The sequence below is a fragment of the Accipiter gentilis genome, chromosome 16 (assembly GCF_929443795.1).
Source record: "Accipiter gentilis chromosome 16, bAccGen1.1, whole genome shotgun sequence".
Classification (NCBI taxonomy): domain Eukaryota; kingdom Metazoa; phylum Chordata; class Aves; order Accipitriformes; family Accipitridae; genus Astur; species Astur gentilis.
Genome location: NC_064895.1, coordinates 30,308,473 through 30,331,514, shown reverse-complemented (window position 1 = coordinate 30,331,514; position 23,042 = coordinate 30,308,473). Strand labels below are relative to the sequence as shown.

General features: G+C 42.7%; 1 protein-coding gene across 8 annotated transcripts in view; it reads right to left on the bottom strand.

Moving 5' to 3' along the window:
• ASXL2 (ASXL transcriptional regulator 2) overlaps positions 1–23,042 on the bottom strand; it is a 137,179-nt gene that overhangs the window by 98,965 nt on the left and 15,172 nt on the right. For all 8 annotated transcript variants that reach the window (XR_007508281.1, XR_007508282.1, XR_007508278.1 and 5 more), the window contains exon 2: positions 4,056–4,138. Coding sequence is in view for 1 of the 8 variants with exons in the window: in XM_049818375.1 (XP_049674332.1) it covers positions 4,056–4,138 (83 nt within the window). In the remaining 7 variants the exon portion in view is untranslated. The remainder of the gene's footprint in view (positions 1–4,055; positions 4,139–23,042) is intronic.

The following is a 23,042-nucleotide window of genomic DNA, read 5'->3' as shown; positions in this document are numbered from 1 at the left end:
TTAATTAGTATTTGGGCAAAAAAGTCAGTGTGTTTGGACAGAGGTCCACAAGCTACTATTTTATACAGCGTCCCCTATAAAATCCAAGAAAAACAACACATTCATGGCTATTATGAGAAAAGGCTACCAAAGATATCTTTCAAAGATGCTAACTCTTCAGATACTCTTACACTGGTTTTAACATACCCAAGGAGATTAATGGAAATCCAATGACAAGTTAACAATTTTGATTTAAAAAGCTACTTATCATCAAACAAATGTGATTCTCTGTTGCTAACCCTCAGTGCCCATCTATCCCATGCATTCAAGTTTAGGGAACTTTCACAGCCGGTGTTGTTTGCGTTAACACCATTATCCCATGCAACTTCAAAGCCTCATTTGGAAGTATAAGTGTTACAACATGCTCAGGCTTCCCCAAGCTACATTGCCAACAGAGATAAGGCAATATAAGATGCTGGACAAATCTTAGAGCCAGATACGGTTATGCTGCCAATGCATCGAGTGTTTATCCCCGTGTATTTTATTTTCACAGTTTGCAAGCAGTGACCTGTAGGTAGGAAAGGATCTCATAGGATTAGCACAGCCTGTCAAAACAGGCAAATCAAGAAAATTAGGATGACAGATCACATGAAAAGTGTAGTTCTAGCTTCAGGATGCTGTAGGTCTCCAAAACTGACACCTCGAAGTACTGATCTGGGTTGACCTTTAAAAATTTCCCAATTAAAATTACTTGAGTACTAGGATAAAATTATAAATACAGGTAAGATGATCAGCCAGTATCACCACAGGTTTCTGTATTGCTACAAAACCCCCTCCGTCTTATGAAAGACCTAGCCTTGTCCAAAAAATAGTCAAAGTCTCTGCTCCTGTTTTTTCCACACTCAACTGTCACCCTGCAATTCCAAATCCTCCGCAACAGTACCAGCACTTTTGAGTCCTCTAAACTCTTCCAATATGCCCTCAAGCTTCCTCCCAAGCAGCCAGCCAAGGGGCAGCACATGCCAGGAATCATTAGCACAAAAGGGAGATGGACTGGCTGTGTAGCCAAACAGAAAAATGACGATGGACACTAGCTGGGCTCCCTGTTCTCTCTGTCTCCTTTCAGGTCATTTGTCACTTCTAAAACTATATTCTTTCTGGAACTCAGTGATTTTAAAAAGTTAGATATATCAAGGATTTGCAGCAATAGATGCTGAATTAAAAAAAACCCAACCAACACACACACACTGCAGTCAAAACTGACAGAGTTTAAAGATTGTGGTTTGTGGAAATAGTTTACTACCGAAGAAATTTGAAATTTTGTTTATTAAAAGCAAATTGCATTGAGAAAGAATTCAAAAAAACTCACAAATGCCTTGTGCTAACAGGAGAGCCCATGTCCTGCCTGCAAACTTACACACCATTTTGCCAGACTAAGACTCTTGCAGCTGCCTACTATCTCAAGGCAACCAAGCACAGGCAAATTATCATAACCTGCTGTCAAAGGCTTTGCCATGGTTTCCTACTGGAACCTCCACATGAGAGCACTCAAAATCTGGTGAGCTCAACATGCTCATCTTACAGCTTTTATACCTTCTCAAACATGATTTTTCCTCTGATAAATGCTGATCTGTGTTAAGCCCATCTTGTCACAGGCTATGACTTACCAGAAGCCCAATCCAGCCACAAACACATTACTGGCACTAACTGGAACTGAACTGCTTAAGAACTGATAACCTTTTAGGTCTTAACCTCAATAAAGCTTTATTACATCAACCTAACATGTAAGGGGAAAAACATACATAGCATCCAAGCGTGGCTAAGTCAGTAAGGTGGATAGTTGAACGTGAGAAATTGAGTTTCACATCCGACTGCTCCCACAAACATCTTTCAGAATTTAAGATACTCAAGAGTTTGTGCTGTCTTGATGCTCAGCAACAGCTCTTCTAGAGAGGAAAACAACTTACTAGCAGCTCAGGCTAAATCCCCAAATTGACTCTAAAAGACAGACATGAGGTTGAGAAGGATTATATGGCACCATGGCATTTCTGTTCTGCTTTTTTTTTTTTTTGCTGTTCTGTCCAAAAACTGGCCTGGCCATCCAGAGACTGAATCTTTCACACCACATCTGAGCTCTTGCCTAAGGCTCTGCCCCAAAAAGAGCACTCTGGAATTGCTAAAAACATTCTCCACGCCTAACTGCCTGGATATTTGCTGGACTGTGCTTTGCCATCAGCAAGACCACCAGTACAGATAACTGCATTTCTATCCTTGGGTGGGCACAAAGGGCTGACAAGTGCCATTACTGCTCGTGAATACGCCTTTGATGGATTAACAGTATATAACACAATACTGAAGCTGCCCTAAAGCTGATAAACCTTTGATCTGACTGAATGTAGTACTGCCCCAAAGCAAAGTGCATAGTCAGGGCAGGAAATAAACCGCACTTTTGTTACCTCTTTAAGAGCTAAATGAGTATATCTGGTTTCCTTATTTTTAGATAAACTCACATTTCCAAAAAGCAAACCACCTTTGTGTTGTCCACAACTTGAGTGGAAGATGTTATCAATAGCAGAATTTCTATACTTGGCCCCTGGAATATTTCCTGCAAAGCAGACGGATTGCTGTATTAAACTGGCAAAGTGGAGTGGAAAACTTAAGGCAAATTCAGGATGGCTATTTAATTCCAAAATAGATGAACTGGCACATCTAATCCCCTTTTTCCCCTCCCTTTTTCTTTGCTCTTAGAGAACAGAAGTATAAACACTTTGTACTTCATATGGACAATTGTTCCCCATCTCAGCAAATACACCTGTCCATCTCTGGGAAATATATATGAGCAAGGACTCAAGAATTAAGCTATGGTAACAGCAGTTCAAGAGTTGTCATCCGAGTTACTCTGTTTCTAAAGCATTTCAGTGTCACCTGGGTTGGCACCCTCCTTTCCCCAGCACACCAAAACCTCAGTCTGCTCCTTCTGGGGAACAGGAAGATCTCTAAAGCAGAACCACACACCACTCCAGATAGTACTAAAGAAAACAGCATGAGGAATAAAGTTTTCTAAATAAGGATTTGAAAGCGAGGCTGCTTTTTTACTTCCTGGATACCTTTAAGTTCTGGTTTAGGTAATTTCAATTAAACTGACTATTTTTATTATTATTTTTTTTAAGATGAAATCAATAGTTAAGTTTACTTCAGTATCTGGAGTCTGAACTACCTGATCAGGTCTAGTTTATCTTATATGAGCTGCAGACCAGAGTCATGCATACCTGGCATGCTGGTTTGGGCTAGAATAGAATTAATTTTCTTCATAGTAGCTAGTATGGGGCTATGTTTGTGCTGAAAACAGTGTTGATAATTCAGGTATGTTTTTGTTACTGCTGAGCAGTGCTTACACAGAGTCAAGGTCTTTTCTGCTTCTCACCCCACCTCACCAGCGAGCAGGCTGGCGGGGGGCACAAGAAGTTGGGAGGGGACACAGCTGGGACAGCTGACCCCAGCTGACCCAAGGGATATTCCAGACCATATGATGTCATGCTCAGCATATAAAGCTGGGGAAACAAAAAAGGAAGGGGTGGACATTTGGAGTGATGGAGTTTGTCTTCCCAAGTCACCATTACACATGATGGAACCCTGCTTTCCTGGAGATGGCTGAACACCTGCCTGCTGATAGGAAGTGGTGAATGAATTCCTTGTTTTACTTTGCTTGTGCATGTGGCTTTTGCTTTACCTATTAAACTGTCTTTATCTCAGCCAATGAGTTTTCTCACTTTTACCCTTCTGATTCTCTCCCCCATCCCACTGTGAGGGAGGTAAGCAAGCAGCTGTGTGGCACTTGTTGCTAGCTGGGGTTAAACCACAACACCTGGAAATTTAAGTATGACCCTTATCTAGCTTTCTAGGTGAAAAGTACCAGTAACTTGAGAGCCTATTTGCAAATGGGACCTAGACTGCAATTCTGCAGGTATTTAACAGTTCAGTCCCCAAAATACTTATGAGATAGAAGTTAACAGTAAAATAAACTAAGTTGGAACTGAAGTATGAATGTATTTTAACAGTATGGGTACTTAACTCACCTGATTTCTTTAAGTCCTTCTTTCTGGATAACTTGAAGGATCTCTTTATGGCTCATAGGTGTATTCGGATATTTCTCCAGGACCTGGCAAGCAAAAAGCAGATTGAGAGAAGTTACTCATTTGCACTTTCACTTTAATGTTTGACTGCACAGAAAACTACATATAACAGTTTGGACTTCTCCAAGGATATGACCAAGGAAGAACTATCAGCCTCCCCACATCTCATTACCACCCCTTCCATCTGAAGGATATAAGGAGCAAAGAGACTCCAAAAGACTGGCTAAAGGACTTGTTTTAGTGCAATTCCCAAATTTTATTTCAAATGCGCTGCCCCTAGATAACACTTCTTGGAGAATTAAATACTCCACAGTAACAGGGTGGCTTCACAACCATCACCTTCACTTGGGAATGCTTCAGGAACTGTCATGGTACCTCAGATACACAACTTCCAAAAAACAAACCCTTAAGCTTTGCAAAGTTGAAAAAAACCTACTGATCGATTTGGTCACAAGTATAAAAAAAGTTTAAGGAAATTTGGGATTTAACACTCTTAAGGTTCTTTGAAAATCTGCACACAGTTCAGGCTTAAAGGTCATAAATATGGTCTACAAAAATGCTTCCTACATCAAATTGTCCAATACACATCCGTCCCTTCCCCAGCCCACATGAAGCACACACCAGTGCCTAAGCATCACTCATCTCCCTTTCAAGAGGTCTAAAATGCAGAAGTATAATTCACAACAGCAGACAGAGGGATGCTTAAGACTTCTGAAGGAAAACGCCAGTTACTGCACGTCATTTGGATATTTTAAGCAATATTTGTGCTGGGGGATGGGCAGGAAATGCCTCGTTTCCTTCTTAATCATCTGCTTTTGACCCATGCCCAGCACATCAGCCCTTGCGTTCTGACTTATGTCTTTAACCAGAAAGCAAACCATCAGTATGTTAAGTATTAAAACCTATAAGTGACTTTGCAGAAAGAAATTACCAGTTTTAATTTCCTCCGTTCAACAGCTGTGCAGAATACAAGGCTTCTAAACCCTTGCACCTTATTCCCTCCAGGAACATTTAAGTTATCCTTATGGCTGCAGATTTAGCTCTCTTTGGTGAGAACTTTGAAAAGACCTTGCTGAACTGCAGCACCTGTCTGATTAGAGAAACAAAAGACCTACGTTTAGCACCACCGTTAGCTTTGGAAACCCTAGCTGATGTCCTCATCATGTTAAATCTCTTGTTAGGTTATGTTAAAGCCTGACTTTCACGGCAACTTAAGCTATTTCCAAACCTGGTATGTGTCTTTTGCCAAGGCTGGCTGGCTGCAATGAAGCATACTCTGAAGCATAGCACTGAACAGCAGCACAGCATTTCAGCTTTAGTGACTTCTTGAACAGCAAAGTAGCACATGTAGGAAAAAAGTGAGTTTAAAACAGATTTAAGTGGGATTTGCTTACACTCACTCTGGTATCAGCCTGAGTGACTCATTTCACTTCATTGCTGTCTGTATTGTAAGCAAGAATGCCCATAGCGAAAGGGTAGAAAATTAAGGTGGTTGAAGAGTGATTTAAGTCAGACCACTGCAGTTTTTAGATTTATATCAGCTCCTAATTCATGTTCACTCAGCACTGCCAAAGAGTCAGTATACTTTTATACCATTAACTTGGAACAAAATCTGAAAGCTTGTTCTGCACAGTGTTCTGAAAGCCCACAGAGAGCAAGAAGAGTTAAGGTTATCTCGATTTCCATCTGTGGTGTCAACTTTTTCATTGCAGCTAGCAAAACAAATTTGGAGAAAAATAAAGTAGTGCTATGATTCCTTAAAGAAGGCACTTGAGGGCATTTGCCATTTCTCACTCAAAAAAATACAAGTGTGCATTTTTCTCCTTGGGCACCGTGTTTTTCTCTTGACTTTCACTACATAGACAGGCTCTTGACAAGTCCCATCTCGCTCATACCAAGAGCGGCAACAACACATTTCATTAATTTTTCACTAGGCACAACCGCAATGCAAGCTAATACAGTGTTTGACCAGAGAATATCATTAAGAGCAGAAAGAAAGAAAAGCTTTTCTAATTACATCCTTGCATGCCCACAGGATGCTTCTACGTATTTCTCCCAGGTAACCTGTCCCCACATCTTCCTTACATAGGACTTTTTCCTGTAGTTGAGCTCAGCAAGACAATCAGTCTGGCCTCCTGCCACACCTGCTTGGCTTCCTGCAAATCGCAATGGAACCACTCACTCCTGTGCTCTGAGGAGGTTGCTCTTGAAGATCAACCAGCTCTCCTGGGTTTCTCTGCTCTACAGGAGAGATTCCTGTAGGATCCCATGAATCAGTTCCCTGAACAAGCCAAAGCCAGGCATTTTTATGCTTCTACTCACTTTCTTCATTTCCCAGAGGATCTTAAACTCTCATTTCATGGTCACGGAAACCAAAGGTGCCACTGTGTGCCACTGTGTACCACTGTTCATACTGCCAGTCAGCTCTCTTCACCCTGCTAGATCTCCTCTAGTCACTTTGTCCAGCACCTGGCTCAAAAAGTTGTCCTCAGACAATTCCAGAAGTCTCCTAGATTGGTTGTGCCCTATATCACCTTGTGCTTCCAGCAGATGCCAGGGCAGAGTCAGAACCGACTTCCCATTCATAAGGCTTTTTCCAGTTGTCTAAAGAGGGTTCAACCACTTCCTTTTCTTGATCAGCTGGTCTGCAGCAAACACCCACCATGATGTTCCCTTCGTCACCCTCCCCTCTGAACTCAACTGGTAATCTCCCAGTTGAGTCATCAGCAGTTATACAGCACAGCTCTGCACATTCCTAAAGCTGTTCTTTAGCACAGAAGGCAAACCTTTCTTCATTTTCCATGTCTTTCCTTCCACCTAAAGCACTCCAATCATCCATCCCCCCGTGAGTTTAATCTCACCAACATTGAGGGCTCTGCACATAACAAGAGCTGATCAAGAGGGAACTAAGCTATTAGTATCAAAACTGCACACAGACCTCTAACTCCTGATGTCCCATGCTGAACACATATACATACAAGTATTTCAGGCCAGCCCACAGGTGTACTGGGGATGCACAAGAGTTTCTCTGGAGAAGTGGAAGAGGTTCCCTTGTCACAGAAACCCAAGTGCTTCTCTTCATCCTATACTTCTCTTCTGGTTTTCAGTCTCCATCCCACAACAAACCTAGTTTAAAGCCCTCCACACTGTTAGCAACCATGTTCCCAAAGATGCTTTTGCCCATCTTTACCAGATGGATCCCATATCTTGCTATCAGTCCTCATTCCTTAGACTCCCATGGTCATAAAAAACCCCACCCTGTCTATAAATGCTAACTATGCAGGCAGAAGCTCATGCTCAGACAACATCTGCCTCCTGCCTAAGCCTTTCCCATTAACCAGCAGGATCTAGGAGACCACCTGAACTCCCAAAGCCTCTAAAACTTGCTTCTAAGGCCTGGCATTAACTTTTTACCTGCTCGAGGTCTCCTTTGGGAGACCTTATTCCACTTCCAATATAGGGACGATGCTGATGAATTGGAGGGGGGGAAGATATTAGCAGTGGGCCCCCAAGATGCTCAGGGGACTAGACTACTTCCCCTGGAAGACAAAGTTATGAGATAGAGGACTTCTTCAGCCTAGAGACTGAAGAAAGCTGAAAGAAAAAAAGGCTGAGGATAAAACACCATAACAGACTCCCAGTACCTATGAGAAGGTTAAAAAAACGGAGCCAGAGTCTTCACCCTGGCATCTAATGAAAGGATGACACTAGGCAAAAGCTGAAACAAAAGGTGCCAAGTGAGTATAATGAATAACATCTCCACGATGAGGACAGCTGAGAAATAGAACAGGCTGTGCTATTTCCACCCTTGGAGGTTTTCATCAAGACCTGACTGGATTGAGCCCCAAGCAATGTGGTCTAACCTCAAGCTAAACCTGCTTTGAGGGGAAAGCTGGACTAGAGAGCTCCTGAGGTCTCTTCCAACCAGATTATCCTATGATCCTTCAGGTGCCCACATGCACGAGTGGCAATAGGTACTAGTCTGCAGACCAGAAGAACTCTACCGACTTCTCCGTAACATCCTGGATCCAGTCTCCCCACAAGCAACAAGCTTCCCAGGACAGCAAGTCTGCTCAGTGGATGGGTACCTCAATCCTTCATTGAAGGAAGTCTCCAGCCATTACCACCAGCTGCTTCCTCTTGGTGGCACTGGGTCATACCCATAGACCAGGCACAACCAGTCCAACACTTGCCAGTCTGTCAGAACTGACTGCTCCTCTTGTGTTGCCAGAGCCCTGTACTTGTTCTCCATTCAAACGTCTGCATGCAGAGGAAGGCTTTTTGCTGCTGAAAGTAAGAAAAAACTTCCATCTTCAACACTGCCCCTGGCAGGGGAATTTAACTTTTTTTATCATCTCGGGTAGTATGGGGCTTGGGCTGTCGCACTACAGCATCTCAGCAAATAACCAGTTAATCTCCCATTTGTCCTCCCTGGTGCTGCACAGTCTGCTCACCTCCTCCCACAGGTGGTTCACCCAGAAACTCCAGCAGAGCCCATGCTCCACTGGTTAATCATAGACTATCTCAACTTGGAAGGGACCACCCACGAGGACCATCAAGTCCAACTCTCTGCTCCACACAGGACTACCTAAAACTAAACCATATGACTGAGAGCGTCATCCAGACGCTCACTGAACTCTGGCAGGCTTGGTGCCATAACCACTTCCCTGGGGAGCCTGTTCCCACGACCAACCACCCTCTCAGCGAAGAGCCTTTTCCTAATGTCCAATCTGAACCTCCCCTGACGCAGCTTCATTCCATGACCTCATCCTATCCCTGGTCACCAGAGAGAGGAGATCAGTACCTTCCCCTCCACAGCCCCCTTGAGGAAGGTGTAGACCACGATGAGGTCACCCCTCAGCCTTCTCTTGTCCCAGCTGAACAAGCCAAGTGATCTCAGCCACTCCTCATAAATCTAGCCCTCAAGGCCTTTCACTATCTTGGTTACCCTTCCTCTGGACACACTCCAGTAGTTTGATGTCCTTCTTATATCAAGGCGCCCAAAACTGCACACAGTACTCAAGGTGGGGCCACACCAGTGCGGCATGGAGTGGGACAATCACCTCCCTCAGTCAGCTAGTGATGCTGTGCTTGATGCACCCCAAGACATGGCTGGCCTTTTTGGCTGCCAGGGCACACTGTTGACTCATGCTCAACTTGCCATCAACCCAAACCCCCAGATCTCGTTCCACAGGGCTTCTCATCGCCCAAGTTTGTACCTTGTCCTGGTTTCAGCTGGGATAGAGTTAATCTTCTTTCTAGTAGCTGGTATGGTGTTATGTCTTGGATTCAGTGTGAGAGTAATGTTGATAGCAACAACTGAAAACTTCAGTGTGTTAAGTAGTGTTTAGACTAAGTCAAGGATTTTTCAGCTTCTCATGCCCAGCCAGCAAGGCGGCTGGAGGGCACAAGAAGTTGAGAGGGGACACAGCCATGACAGCTGACCCAAACTGGCCAAAGGGGTATTCCATACCATGGGACATCATGCCCAGTACATAAACTGGGGGGAGGGTTGGCCTGGCAGAGGGATTGCTGCTCAGGAACTAACTGGGCATTGGTCAGCGAGTGGTGAGCAACTGCGCTGTGCATCCCTTGGTTTGTATATTCCAATCCTTTTATTATTATTGTCATTTTATTATTGTTGTTATCATCATTATTAGTTTCTTCCTTTCTGTTCTATTAAACTGTTCTTATTTCAACCCATGAGTTTTACCTTTCTTTTTTTTTTTTCTTTCCCTGATTCTTTCCCCCTCCCACTGGTCAGGATTATCCCATCCCAGGTAGAAAATCTTGAAGCTACCATCATCTTCAATCCTGGCATCCAGGAGGAGCACCAGGCACTCCCTGCAGTCTTGTCTGGGACAACGCCTTTCACAAACTCATGGTGGGGTGTTCAGCCACTGCAGGGACTGACATCCTATCATGGTGTCACCACCATTGACGTACCAACTGAAAGAGTCTGCTATGTGAGTAGACAATTTTCCTAGCTCAGTTTAACGGTGTTAAAGGTCCTGGTGTCAAGGTGAACTTTCTCTTGTAAGATTACACCAAAGAACACAAGACATATCAGGAAGATGACAAATTAGAAATAAAACGTTGATTAGAGGAGCCTAAGTAGTAAGGAGAGCCACTTTTTTTTTTTCTTCTTGCTTACAGTAACCCATCTTCAATAATATGCATAACTAACACTTGGTTATAACAAATACAGCATTGAAGAAAAGACGACTGATTCAATGGGTGACACAACTGTGAGCACCCTTGAAGCAAGCTAACAATGGGATTTGAGCTGCTTTTTTTCCCTCCCCAGCGTGAACATGCTGTTTCTGAACAGAAAGCCTAGAAGAGCAAAGAACATATCAAGAGAATTGTCAAAAGGCAACTGAGGATCACATGTTGTTGATCTTGCAAATGAAGTTTATAGCTCTGCACGGTTAACTACAGAACAGCATCATGCATCAAACGTAGATTTTATTGACTTAATTCACCTGACATTCTGCTCAGAGATGCCTTGTAAATTCTTATCTATCAGTATCCTTGAAAGATAATTTTGCCTGCCAGATCACAGTGCAAACTCCAATTTATTTTCCATTGGGCTGTATGTACAAGAATACTCAGATGAGGACATGACTCTCAGGTGGCTTCTAAGTATAGAACTGCAGCATTTTGCTAGAGCCACTAATGTAGTGCCACAAGTCTGGGTACTGCAAAAACAGATCAATACAAAATGGTCTATTCTCAAATGCACAAGAAAAGTGGTTGTAATTCCAGGTTAATCATTAAAGCTGACTTCAAAATAATGCAAATCTGTATCTCAAGACACAAGTAGCCAAAAAGGCTGCCGGTCCACTAGGAGTGAAGACTGAGCTCCCAACATCTAGACCTTTCCTTGACTCTTGACCCCAGGTGGTCGACAGACAGATGAGAAACTTTACTTTGACCCTCTCCCCGCCCCACAATACACCAATGAAAACAAACTGCATGAAATTAATGCTGCTAACAATATAGCTTGAGACTTAAGGTGTTACTTTGCTTACCAAAACCAACCAACCAAAACTCTGGCCACCTCTGCTGAGGAAGGACTTTTAAATAGTCTTCATAAACACAATTATCTGCTGTCAGATTATCTGCTATTTGGCAATAAGTAGTAAAAAAAAAAATCCCAAACTTCAAAACATTGGGGTTGGTACTGGGTCCAAGACTGTTTTCCATTAATGACCAGGTAACAGCACAGAGTGCAGCCTCAAGTTCACAAACAATACAAAACCAGGAGGAATGGCTGATGCACAAGATGGTTGTGCAGCCATTCAGAGGGACCTTGACAGGCTGGAGAAACAGGCAGACAGAACCCCATCTCAAGCCCCCAAGTCCTGCACCTGGGGAAGGACAACCGCTTGTTGACCATGAGCCAGCAGTGTACCCCTGAGGCAAAAAAGGCCACCGGCACCCTGGGCTGCATAAGGCAGAACGTTGCCAGCACGCTAATGGATGTGATCCTTCCCCTCTGCTCTGGCGAGACAGTACCTGAAGTGCTGTGTCCAGTCCTAGGCTCCCCAGTTCAAGACAGACACAGAGAGACTGGAAGAAGTCCAGCAAATGGCAATGAAGATAATTTTAAAGGACTGGAGCATCTTTTCTATGAGGGGGGCTGAGAGATCTGGGATTGTTTAGCCTGGAGAAGACAAGGCCCAGGGGGATCTTATCAATGTGTACAGCACCTGACAGCAGGTTGTAAAGAAAATCAAGCCAGGCTCTTCAGTGGTATCCACCGAGAGGGCATGAGGTAATGGGCACAAGTTGAGTGTGGTGGTGGTTGGGGTTTTTTCCATTGGGTTTTTTTAATTATTATTCTGACAGTGGTCAAACACTGGAAAAGGTTGCCTAGGGCAGTGGTGGAGTCTCCAACCTTGGACTGGACAGTGTCCTAGGAACCTTACTTTCAGCAGAGTGGTTAGACTAGACAATCTCCAGAGGTCCCTTTCAACCTCAATTGTTGTGTGATTCTATGATATAGGCCTTCCTCAAGCGATCAAAAGAAGCTGATTTAGTCACTAAAAGTCTGAGGTTAAGTATCACCATGTAATTTTATGTTCCCTGTACTTTCTAGCTGACCAGGTTAAATACAAGGAACCACTTTCCACAGGCTATTGCAAGTGCTAAACAATGCATGGCAAGGAATGGGAAACTCCCATACAAAGTTAACACCTTCGGTTTAGGAACTTTACTCAAAGACAGCTGGGGAGAGTATTTTGAGGGAAAAAACAAAAAACCCAAGAATCACTCTACACTTGCCTTTTTTTTTTTTTAAAGATTTTTCCTTAGCCATCTGTTATTATCTATTGTCAAGACACTATTGTGATAGATTAATTTGATTAGACAATACAGACATTCTTAAAATGACAGAAGCAGCCTTCAGAAAGTATCTATGGAAGTAGTGATCCATGTAATCTAACCAGCACACAGCAAGAAGGGAACTTAGTCTTTCACTTAGCATAACTGGGAACATGGCAAGGAGGGAGAGAAGGATGCAGAAGCATGCAGAAGGGGAAAAACATTCAAACAGCTTCACATTCTCATTCATCATCTCAAAATATTGGAAAAACAGGCACACAAAGTTGCAAGTCTAACAAAATCAAGTAAGTTATGGTCAGAGAGAGAAGTACAGATTCAAAGTTTTATGGATTTTAGTCTGAATGGCTACCAACAACTTTGGCATGCAAGGCATAACTGCAGAAAAGGGTCCTCAGATTCACTACTCCTATTCCATAAAATAGGCATTGAAAACCCTTTCATCATCCGCAAGTTCAAGACGACATCTAAGGAGGAAAAATAAAACACCACTATTATTGCAAAAGCAGGAACAAGAACAGGCCATTGTCTAAAGGCTTCTAGATCACTGAAAACATTTTATCCAGTGAATGCTAAGCAATTAGGTATGGTTTAAATAAAACAAAATCATGAGAAGGGTCCAAGATTTGGGAAGTGCACCGGATACTTAAGCTCGGTCTAGACCAGCTTATCTGGAAAAACAAACTTTTCTGGTTGAGCAGCCACGGCTTCATCTAACAGCTAAAAGTTTGTGCAGGAATTTAGAAGCTTGTTTACAGTGGTCAGATCCTTCCCAGAACCTCAAAACACACACAGCTACTGTGCAACCTGATCTCCAAACAGATCTAAAGACAAACCAGAAATGAGGAGGTTGGACAACCCACCCCTGAGAGTGGTCAGGGGACTCTGAGTCACCAGTCCCATATCTTCCAAAGGCATGCAGCGCCCCCATCAACTAACCTTAAGTAGAATGCCAAGCTCTGCAAATACCCCAAACGGGGGTAATGAACATCTAAATCTGCATGAGCCACACCACCGCAGGACTGCTTCACATATCTCAAAACAGAACTGGCACACTTTTATCCATAACTGCCTTTAAGGAAGAGGCACAGAGGCCAACAACAGCCCAGTGACATTAATCCAGGCATTGCTCCACGGCCATTTTGGCTCACCATGCTTTCGTTAACTTTAGCTAATCCTGTACTGTAGGATCAAAGTTTCTTGTGTTGGGCAACCGCCACCACCGGTGAAACCGATTAAACAACTAGCTTTGGCTACACAGGACCAAGATTAATTTGCACTATCTTGATAACAGTCATCATCTCATGCTCTTTAAGAAACTTGTTTAATACTAACTCTGAACCCGCTTAGATAAGCAAAGCAGTTCACATCTTCAGATGCAGTAATAACTGTGCCGCTTTACAAGCTGATCCAGAAGAACCAGGAACAAGGATTAAAGAGATTCTTTAAAAACCTGATATACCTTAAGGACCTTCTCTCTCTTCTCCCCTTGTAATCCCATATCAGATCTTTCACTTGAGTCCTTTCTCAGTTACTGTGTAAATAAAAACTACTACCTGCCACAGAACTGAATGAGAGGCATTTTAAAATTAAAAGTCAGGATTTATAAACTACCTTCGTACTACCCTCAGCATTAGTCGAGATTAATACAAAGAACACAGTAGCAAGTGCCATCACTGGGTACTGAAAAAGCCTCATTACTTGAGCCTAGCTATTAATACTGAAAAGTGTTCAATAGAGGTGAAGCCATATACTAGAGATTGTCTCTCTGATGCTGAAATTATGCCGCCTTAGGTGTTGAAATATTCTAGTTGGGTCATTGTTAACAAAAACCATTAATAGAGTTATCTATGTTATAGTACGCATTGTTTTCCACCCTGAAGCTGTCCCAGTTTCTGCAAAGGTTTCCAAGAAAACAGGATCATCAGAAAAAAGATATTTCCTAATTTCATATCTTGGAAGAAAGGCAGCTTTCTTACTCTTACAGTACTTACAGTGTGAAGAATTTATTCACACCACCTGCAATTAAATTCAAAGCATTACATTTCAGAAGCAAGGTAGGCAGCTATATCAAGTGGACCCAGAAAAGTGAGACACTCCCCTACGAGCACCCACCTGACACACCGGAACAAAGTCTGCAACAAAACACATGAAGAAACCTCTGCTCTTCCAAGCACCTCAGTTTTGCCACGTTTCCCCAGGTATCACAGATTGACAAGCATTGGCAAGAGCGGAAGATTGTGTCACACCTCAAATCTATAGTAGAATAAGCAAAACTGCATTTTACCCAGGCTGTTTACAGAACAAAAAGTAAGCTTGCCATTGCATCCAAACTGTTGGAGCAGATATCTGACATGTTTCTTGGAGAACTGAGGGGTGGTTTAGATGTACCAGAGACTGAACACAAACAATAGAATAGTAAGAGTTGGGGCTCTTGCTGCATGAAATCCTTGTCATTACAGTATTCCTAAAACAGAAGGGCGATTCTGGAATGTGTGATAAAAACCAGGGAACACCCAAGTGGAAGATGTTTCAATGCAAGAGATACTATAAAGGGAAAGCAAATGTAACAACAGGAATTACTTCAGGGTTCATATCTCTTGTTATGGTTTTACTGAACTCGAGCTCAAAGTCCATATTCAGCTTCCAGGTTGACCTATTGCAGCATGATCCAGAGGAACCCTTCCGCTTTGGCTGTGCTGCCTACCAGCATTCCTGACTCTGAGAACGAAACGCAAAGACTCTGGGATCGCCAGCACAGAAAGTTGCATTTCCAGCATCTCCCTATACAACAAGGATTTGCCCATAAGCAAGCGTCCTCTTAACCTTACAGGAAAATATTTCTCCTACGAGTCTGAACTTGCTGCTCAAGTCAGCAATGAGGACAACCAGGTCCCAGCCAGCAGGATGGAGGAGGAAGAAAGACAGGGACGAGGAGGAGGATGGTGTTGGAAGTGCAGGCAAAGTGGGGGGCATGCCAGCACACATCATCTCGCAGGTGGCCCAGCCCACAGTTGGGAGCAGCCTCCACCTCAGTTGCTGGACCTCAGAGAGGACCTGCGGTGACCAGCAGCGATGCCTTCAGTAAGCTTGGCAACCCCAGCTCGACGGCATGGAGCTACAGGACAGAAGCCGTCAAAATCAAAGAGCTCACCTAATAAAAGTTTACAACAATCAGCGTGCCGATGCATTAGCGTTAAGTGCAAATAGGAGGGTTTAAAAGTTAAAAATAAGCCAACCAACCTCTGAACATGATTATCCAGGGTTGGCTGCTTTGGGAGTAGTTTGGCATGCATTTTCCAGCATTGTTAATCCCAACCCAAAACAATCTCATCTCTACATCAAAGCTTTCACCTCATTTTTAGAAATCTTTTTAAATGAAATCAACAACCCTTCTCCCTCTAAGCCTCACGTAACAGCAGTCTGTTCTCAAAGGGAACTCCCCAAAGCTACAGCAATTCCCATGCGCCGCACTGGTCGAGCTGCAAGATAACACGCACTCGTAAACGAGAGAGACACAGACTGAACAAGAGGGATTACTGCCCACACAATTAAATTTTTGGTACTAGACACTGGTACAGCCCAGGTTTCGCTCTGAAAATCTACCAAACACTGACCCGCACATCACAGATGCAAATTGCCCAGTGTTACCAATGCTGTTTAAATGAATGCAGTAAAGAAACGTAAGTGTCTTGGGCCACTATATCTGCAAAAAGTGGGACGCGTATCTCCTCTGAATTGCATCCCAAGTCTCTCTAGTGAGTAGAAATCTTTGGTTACAGAGTTACATCTCTGGTTTAACAGAGTTAAAACTGTTAGGATACCTTCTCACACAGTACTAGGCAGACCAGATAACCTCCCCATTTTGGATTTCATACCTTTCTTCAGTGCTTTGACAGGAGGAGGGAAACCACAGCAAGATAATCTTCAAGCACAAGAGCAAGACAAAGGGCTAGGATTATATTGATCGACTGATGATTGACTGAAAACAGCTTAGGAAGAAAGCAATGAGAACCTCAGTTCTTACACCTTTGTGTTTAGTTCACAGTTGTCAAAACCAGCAAGAGCAAGGGCGTTGACGTGGACATGTAGTTAGAAGCTGAAGATCCAGACTTAGCTTAGGAGGGATTTCCACATATACTATTTCACCTAGGTTCTTTCTAAAAAGATGCAGACTAGATTTACAGTTCCTTACATTCGTCATTCTCCTAGCTTCTTACTAGGAAAAATAAACTTACTCTTCCTTTAGAGCTTATAAAGACAATGTAGTGAACTCCCTTGTGCTAACAAAAGATGGGAATTAACTAAGCCCACCACTGCTCTTCCCCTTCCCAGTTCCACCCACTCTCAGCTCTAACTGCTCATCATAAACAAAGCTCTGCTTAGTGGGGATTTCCATCCAGAAAGCTGGAGTATCACACAGCTACTAACACTCTGCTCTCCTGACATTTTCGTACACCACATAACAATCCAAACAGGACCAAGTTGTTGGGAATCAGACACTTCTTTCCAGCGAAATACTAGAATACATCACTTGACTGTATATCCCTGAGCATTACGGCTAATAGACACTTCTCAAACATTTATCCCCAGTATGACTATCAAAAGAAAGCCCACCACCAAACACATACCTGCTTCCAAGACTAAGCGCAAGCAAGCCTGAGTGACTCAAAGCAAATCCATACTGTACAGCCTTCCTTTTCCTGAAGCAGGACTAGTGGGGAAGGAAGGACAGAAATAGTAATTTAACTTTTAAGAACTGAGATAAATTGTTCTAACTGAATTTAAAAAACAACTCAGCTGTGATAAAGTTATCAGCCTATTACAACTCACACTGTTCAACAAAATATATTATCCTGAGCATCTTCCGTAGTTATATTTCTAGGGAGAACTGTATGATAGCTTTGTAACAAATTCATTATTCAGAGGCAGGAGGACTTTCAGATGGTAAAAGCTGCAAAAGTAATTGAAATGAATGTGTGTGAAAGAACACAGGCAACCAAGTCTACTGGAAACAGGAGGTAAAACAGGATCTCCAGCTCCTAAGTAGCTGTGGAACAAACAGGGTTTTCTTTAGCTGAAAAGATTTCAGAGTCTTGGCACCAGCAGTGGTCCCTATGCTGGATCACAAATACAAAGAGGAAGAGCTGCATCTTCCTCCCTTCCCCACTCCGTGGCTATCACCTTGGGAACTCCTAAAGCTCTTCTACTTGTTTTAGACCCAACACTTGTTTTCATAGCCAAAGTGCAGGTCTTAAGTTTCCTGCATGCAGTCAGGAGCCGATCAGAGAGATGGTGTTACTGCTGCATCAAGCCTGTGTTTGACAAGCTTGCCAAACGCCCAAATGAAGATTATAGTGCCTTCATAACACAAGGAGCTTCTACTGTTCCTTTCCCTGGCACACACGACATTTTGTGGCTTATGTCATACCATAAATGCAGATGCAGGCAATGCAATACTACTTGTTTTTCATCCTACCAGTGTGCCTGATGGGAATCAAAGGGCAGAAAATACAGTTTCTAGGTACATGCCACCTATATTCACGTCACCTCTTATCTGCATAAGGGAAAGCTCAACAAAATCCGAGAGTACCTTAGCGATGTCCATGTGGAAAGTCTTTCATCTTATGATGCATTAGCCAATGTTTAGGCCTAGATGGTACATCATCTGCAGAAAGTTCTGTCAAGTAGCCCTACTCCCGCCACATCAATACTCTTTCATTATTGGCATTTCCAACAGTTAAGTGAAACTTTCTTTAAAAATAAAAAAGATATCTGTGTCACTCAACTCCACCTAAACTGTCAGTGATCCAGCAAAGTGCCATGCCACCACTGCTTCACTGTCAAAGCAGAGGGAACTTGCCAGAGGTCAAGCTTTCCCCAATGCCAACTGCCCATTCACTCATCCCTAAAGCCACCAGATTGTAATTAGGCTAAACCTGATGCAGAAGCAATCTGTGATACCTAATTACCTGTTACTTGTTTCACATTTCAAGCCCCTAAACTTTACAGGGAAAAAACCTGCAGCATCTGGGAATCTGACCATCTACTAGCAGGAGCAGCAGAGCAAAAAAAGCAATTCTGGCAAAGCCATTTCAATCTCATCTGTCAGCAAGTCTTCCCCCTTGCCTTTTAATATCCTTGCTGCCTTGCCTTGCTATTTGTGGCTCTTGAAAGTTGGAAGAATAGGATTTTCTCAATTCAGCTCAGCTTTCAACACTCTTCTGCATGAAGAATTTCTACAGTTCTTGTTATAGTCTGGTATTTTACTGACAAAACAGAAATATTAAGTTTCAGAAGTACTAACAGCAACCATATTTAGTTTTCCTGAAGCAGCACATGACCATTTCCCCCACCCCAAAAGTGCTACACCACCAAGTTATCCATATCTCCATTACATTGCTATCCTTCCATCTTTAAATAACAAAATGAAAAAAACTAATAGAAAATTAAAATATACTGTTAGAAACTACAAGCTGGAAACAAGGCTTTGAACACTTCCACTGCTGTGTCTTTTCCAGCAGATGACATCAGGAACACACTCCTTCCAGTTTCAACACCAGATCTTCAGGAAATTTAGCAACTGCTGAACAAAACCAAACATTTAGTACTGATTACTAGGCAAAGAAGGATGAACATTATGACAGGGAACCCACTCCATTTATCATATGAAATTAATCAACACCTTCATTCACATATACCAAGGTTCAAGGCTAGTTAATAGCTTCAGAGCTTTCTCAGAGCACCAAATTAGCATGCGCCTCACTAAAATGCAGCTCCTTAGAAGGCTGCAATGAATCATTCATGAATACAGGAGCTGAAATCCTTGTTAAGGGAATTAAAAAAAGACATCCCCTCCCCCAGACCTGTCCCGCACAAAACGACTCGTACTGGGTGATACTGTTAGGTTCTCTTTTATAGCTCATCCTTTGCCAGAAGCAAGAGTTGGCCGTACTTTTCAGTTTAAGAAAGCTCTAAGCAATCAAAGTTCTGCCCATGTAACTATGACAGTGTATCATGCCACTATTCAAAATTAAATAGGATAAAAGCCTCGTGGAAACTTCTGTTTGAAGTGGTTGGGGGGGTTTTGTTTGTTTGTTTTTGTTTGGGAAGGGGGGGGGGGTGTCGGTGGTTTTTTTTTGTTTGTTTGTTTTTTTAACTATCTGTCCATCAAGGCTTAAACAAGAGATTCTCCAAGACTGGATATGAAAGAACACCTTAGTCCATTACTGTTTTCAGCAAGCTTCGGTAAAAATGCACTTTGGAATTCTTGCTATTGATTATTCCCTTATACAAAGGAGGAATTACAATTGGGCAACCTAATGCTGTAAACCTAATCATCACTTACACTTGGGCTTCCTCCTGGAAATAGAATTTAAACTTCATAAAAGCCATGAATCCACAGCAACTTGAAGAGTTATTAGCTCAAACCCCTGCATGCTCTGGAGGGACAGGCAGCAATACCTGCTCATTAGGTTCATCTCAACCTCATACCTAACACAGCCCTCTTACCTCCTGGCCATTCCTTTCTAGGAGAAGAATTCCAGCTGCAGCTACAGAAGCCAGCAATAGCTTCAAATTTCCTTATACACTCCTTCAGCAAGGAATAAGATTTATGCAATGCAAACCTTTTTTTTATAGCTGACCCACTTCTCTGTAAAACCAAAGTGTATGTGAAATTCCTTTTCAGTCAGTCACTACAGAACAGTGTGCTGGGCAGAGGCAGCATGCAAAATACCATTTCACTCTGGCAGCAATGAGAGGAGTGAAGAGGGGGACTGAAGGACTTGACCTAGATTGCAGTATCTTTTCTACTCATCCAATTAGCCAAATGCTATTCAAGGTTTTAACCAGAAATGAGGTCAAGACGGAATGGACAATTCCATGTTATTATAAACAAGTGCCATTAAATGCCAGTGCATGTTATCACTTTATGCAGCATTCAGGACTGTAGCATGTAGCACCATTTTTAAATGTGTTAGAACAGTAGCGTGAAGAGGCGAGATCCAAGAGTCACACTTCACCTCGAGGACCTGGTTAGGCAACTGTACAACTCAGAGCGCAACAGGAACCTGGAGGAGGACACGGGAGGACACCAGGCTACGCTGCTGCAGCAGCTCCACAGATGTTCATTGCTTGTTTCTGCTAAGATACGCCACTGGAGAGACAAGGCAGAACAGGGACATGGGTTTAAACTTGTACACTGCTACACAGCAGAGACAGGAACCAAAATTGCCGGTATTTAATGACCATTTCATTTCAAGAATATGGCCAAGAGGAAACTGAAATGATGCTTCTAATAAACCATTTCTGGATTTGTGAAAAACTTGTCCCACCGAAAGACAACATGACCATTCTGCAGACTATCCTGTGCTCCCACCAACTTCCAAAACACCCACCCAGACGCTTGATAAGCTCAGCTTTAAGTGGAGAACAGTTTGAAAGAAACTTAACAGGATTATATCAACCTCAGACTGGGAGAAGCCTGATGTCTAGGACAGATTTTTGTGGGGAAACCCCAAAAGTGACCATCCCTACAAAACAACTCAAAGGTCCTGGACTTGGAGCTTACATCCCTGAATTTAGAGAACAGAAACCAAAGTGGAATAGCACTTCTGAGGTGAGGGCTTGTGTGCAACATGCCTTCAGCAATAACGTGTGTATGAGATGGGAGAGGGGCAGAAGTCTATCAGTAGAAACTAACAGAGTAGCCTTTTCAAAAAAAACACCTCTGCATTATTTCTCAAGGTTTCAGAAGGCTGAGGAGTTATACAGTAGTGATCTAAAAGGGACATGAGAAGGTCACAACATTAGCAAGAGACAACTATTAAGCAAGACCTGCTGAACTGCTCCTGGCTGTACATTTTGGGTCCCACGCACAGAGCAAGAGTTCAGGATTCAGATGCAAAATACTACAAAGTTGTCATCTTTGCACATATATACTTCTTGCAAGTATAAATGGTCTTAAGCTCCCAACAAATGTGTAGAAACAAAAATTATATTTGAGTTTAAGCCCTGCAGTAGTGCCTATGTTTAGTTAGTGAAAGGAGAGCACTAGACAGGCAGCAAGGTGGTGCAGGTCTGGTCCGGGTCACCAGTTCCCAACAAGAAAATAAATGGCAACGCAATTGGAGAGCAAACACCAAAGAGGTCAGAGTCCCAGAATCTGCACATAGCAGCCCAACAAGGAAGTCTCAAAAATAAACAGTCCTCAGACAGCCATCATGCAGAGGGCAAAGAGCTAAACTGAAGCCAGCTCTTGCTTGAATCAGGTAGCACACCAGACCTACTCCTAGGAGGACTTTTTGATATTTGTATATGAAAGCATGGGCATGTTAAACCAACACAACCAGCTACTAAACTTAAACAATTTATTTCACTTAACTTACTGACAAGAAACTGCATTTTCTCAAATGACTGAATTTCCTATTAAAACACCGAACTTCTGCAAGCTGAAGCGTCCACGCTGATGTTGAAAGATGGTCCTGCACCTTTGGCACATCTCCCTTCCTCCAGGCTGCATTACCACGTGTGCTGGCAAAGTGGTAAACAAGATCAGGGATCTAATCCAAGCTAAAAATAATTTCACCTTTTTTTTTTAATTTAAAAAAAAAAAACCAGAACAGCTTTACAAATGGAGTTTGCCAAGTAGCTTCACACACTCCTATGGCAAAAGAGGCCAGAGCAAGGGCAGCGCTGATACACACCTCCCCATCTGGCAGCAGCAGCTTGAACAGTTCGTAAACCAGCCTTTGGCTTGCAAATGTCAGACAGGAACCTGCAGGAAGCAGGTAATTGCATCTCCTGTGGATGCCAGCCTTGGATCCTGCACAGGTTCATCCTTCTACCAAGGTAAGGAGAGTCCCAAAAGGAAAGTAAGAAACAAGCATTCATGAGAGCATGTGGTACAGACAAAATTATCAAGTTTCATGGTGTAGTTTCATGGATGTGTTAGCCTTTACTTAGAATATCATACTTGTCTTTAGGTTTTACCATTTGATACAATAAGGTTTGAATGCAAGATCACTATTCAGTATCATACACACACATTTGCAGGCTGTTTGTCAAACGCAAGGAGCACACTATGAGCCAAAGCCACTGCAGCTATTTTTACCCTGCACATGAGACTCTGGGTGCCTGTGCTATGATGCGTGGAGTCAACAAGTTCATGTTAAGGATGATTGGCAAAGATCAACTTGACTTGCACTCTTGGTTTCCAGAGGTGAGATAGCAAGCCTTTTAGCAACAACACTGACAAAAAACATCACAGATTGTCCCTGCTGGACAGGTATTTACAAAATCTCCAACTGAAAAGTGTCTTTAGCCATGAACATCATTACACTAACAATACTTAAGGTTGTTTAAACGCACCAGCTTAACTGAAGTCACCAGAACATGCACCAATTGAGTAATATTTATTACTGCCCATGAGAAGAACCTTATTTAAAACTCCACCTTGTTCTAATAACTATCTAATAATTAAGAGTGTTTTAAAAAAATAAATCAGATTACCAGAAGAATATCAATGCTACGTCAACTTCTAAAATTTGTCCTCTGATAATTAGAGCCAGGATAGGATTATCA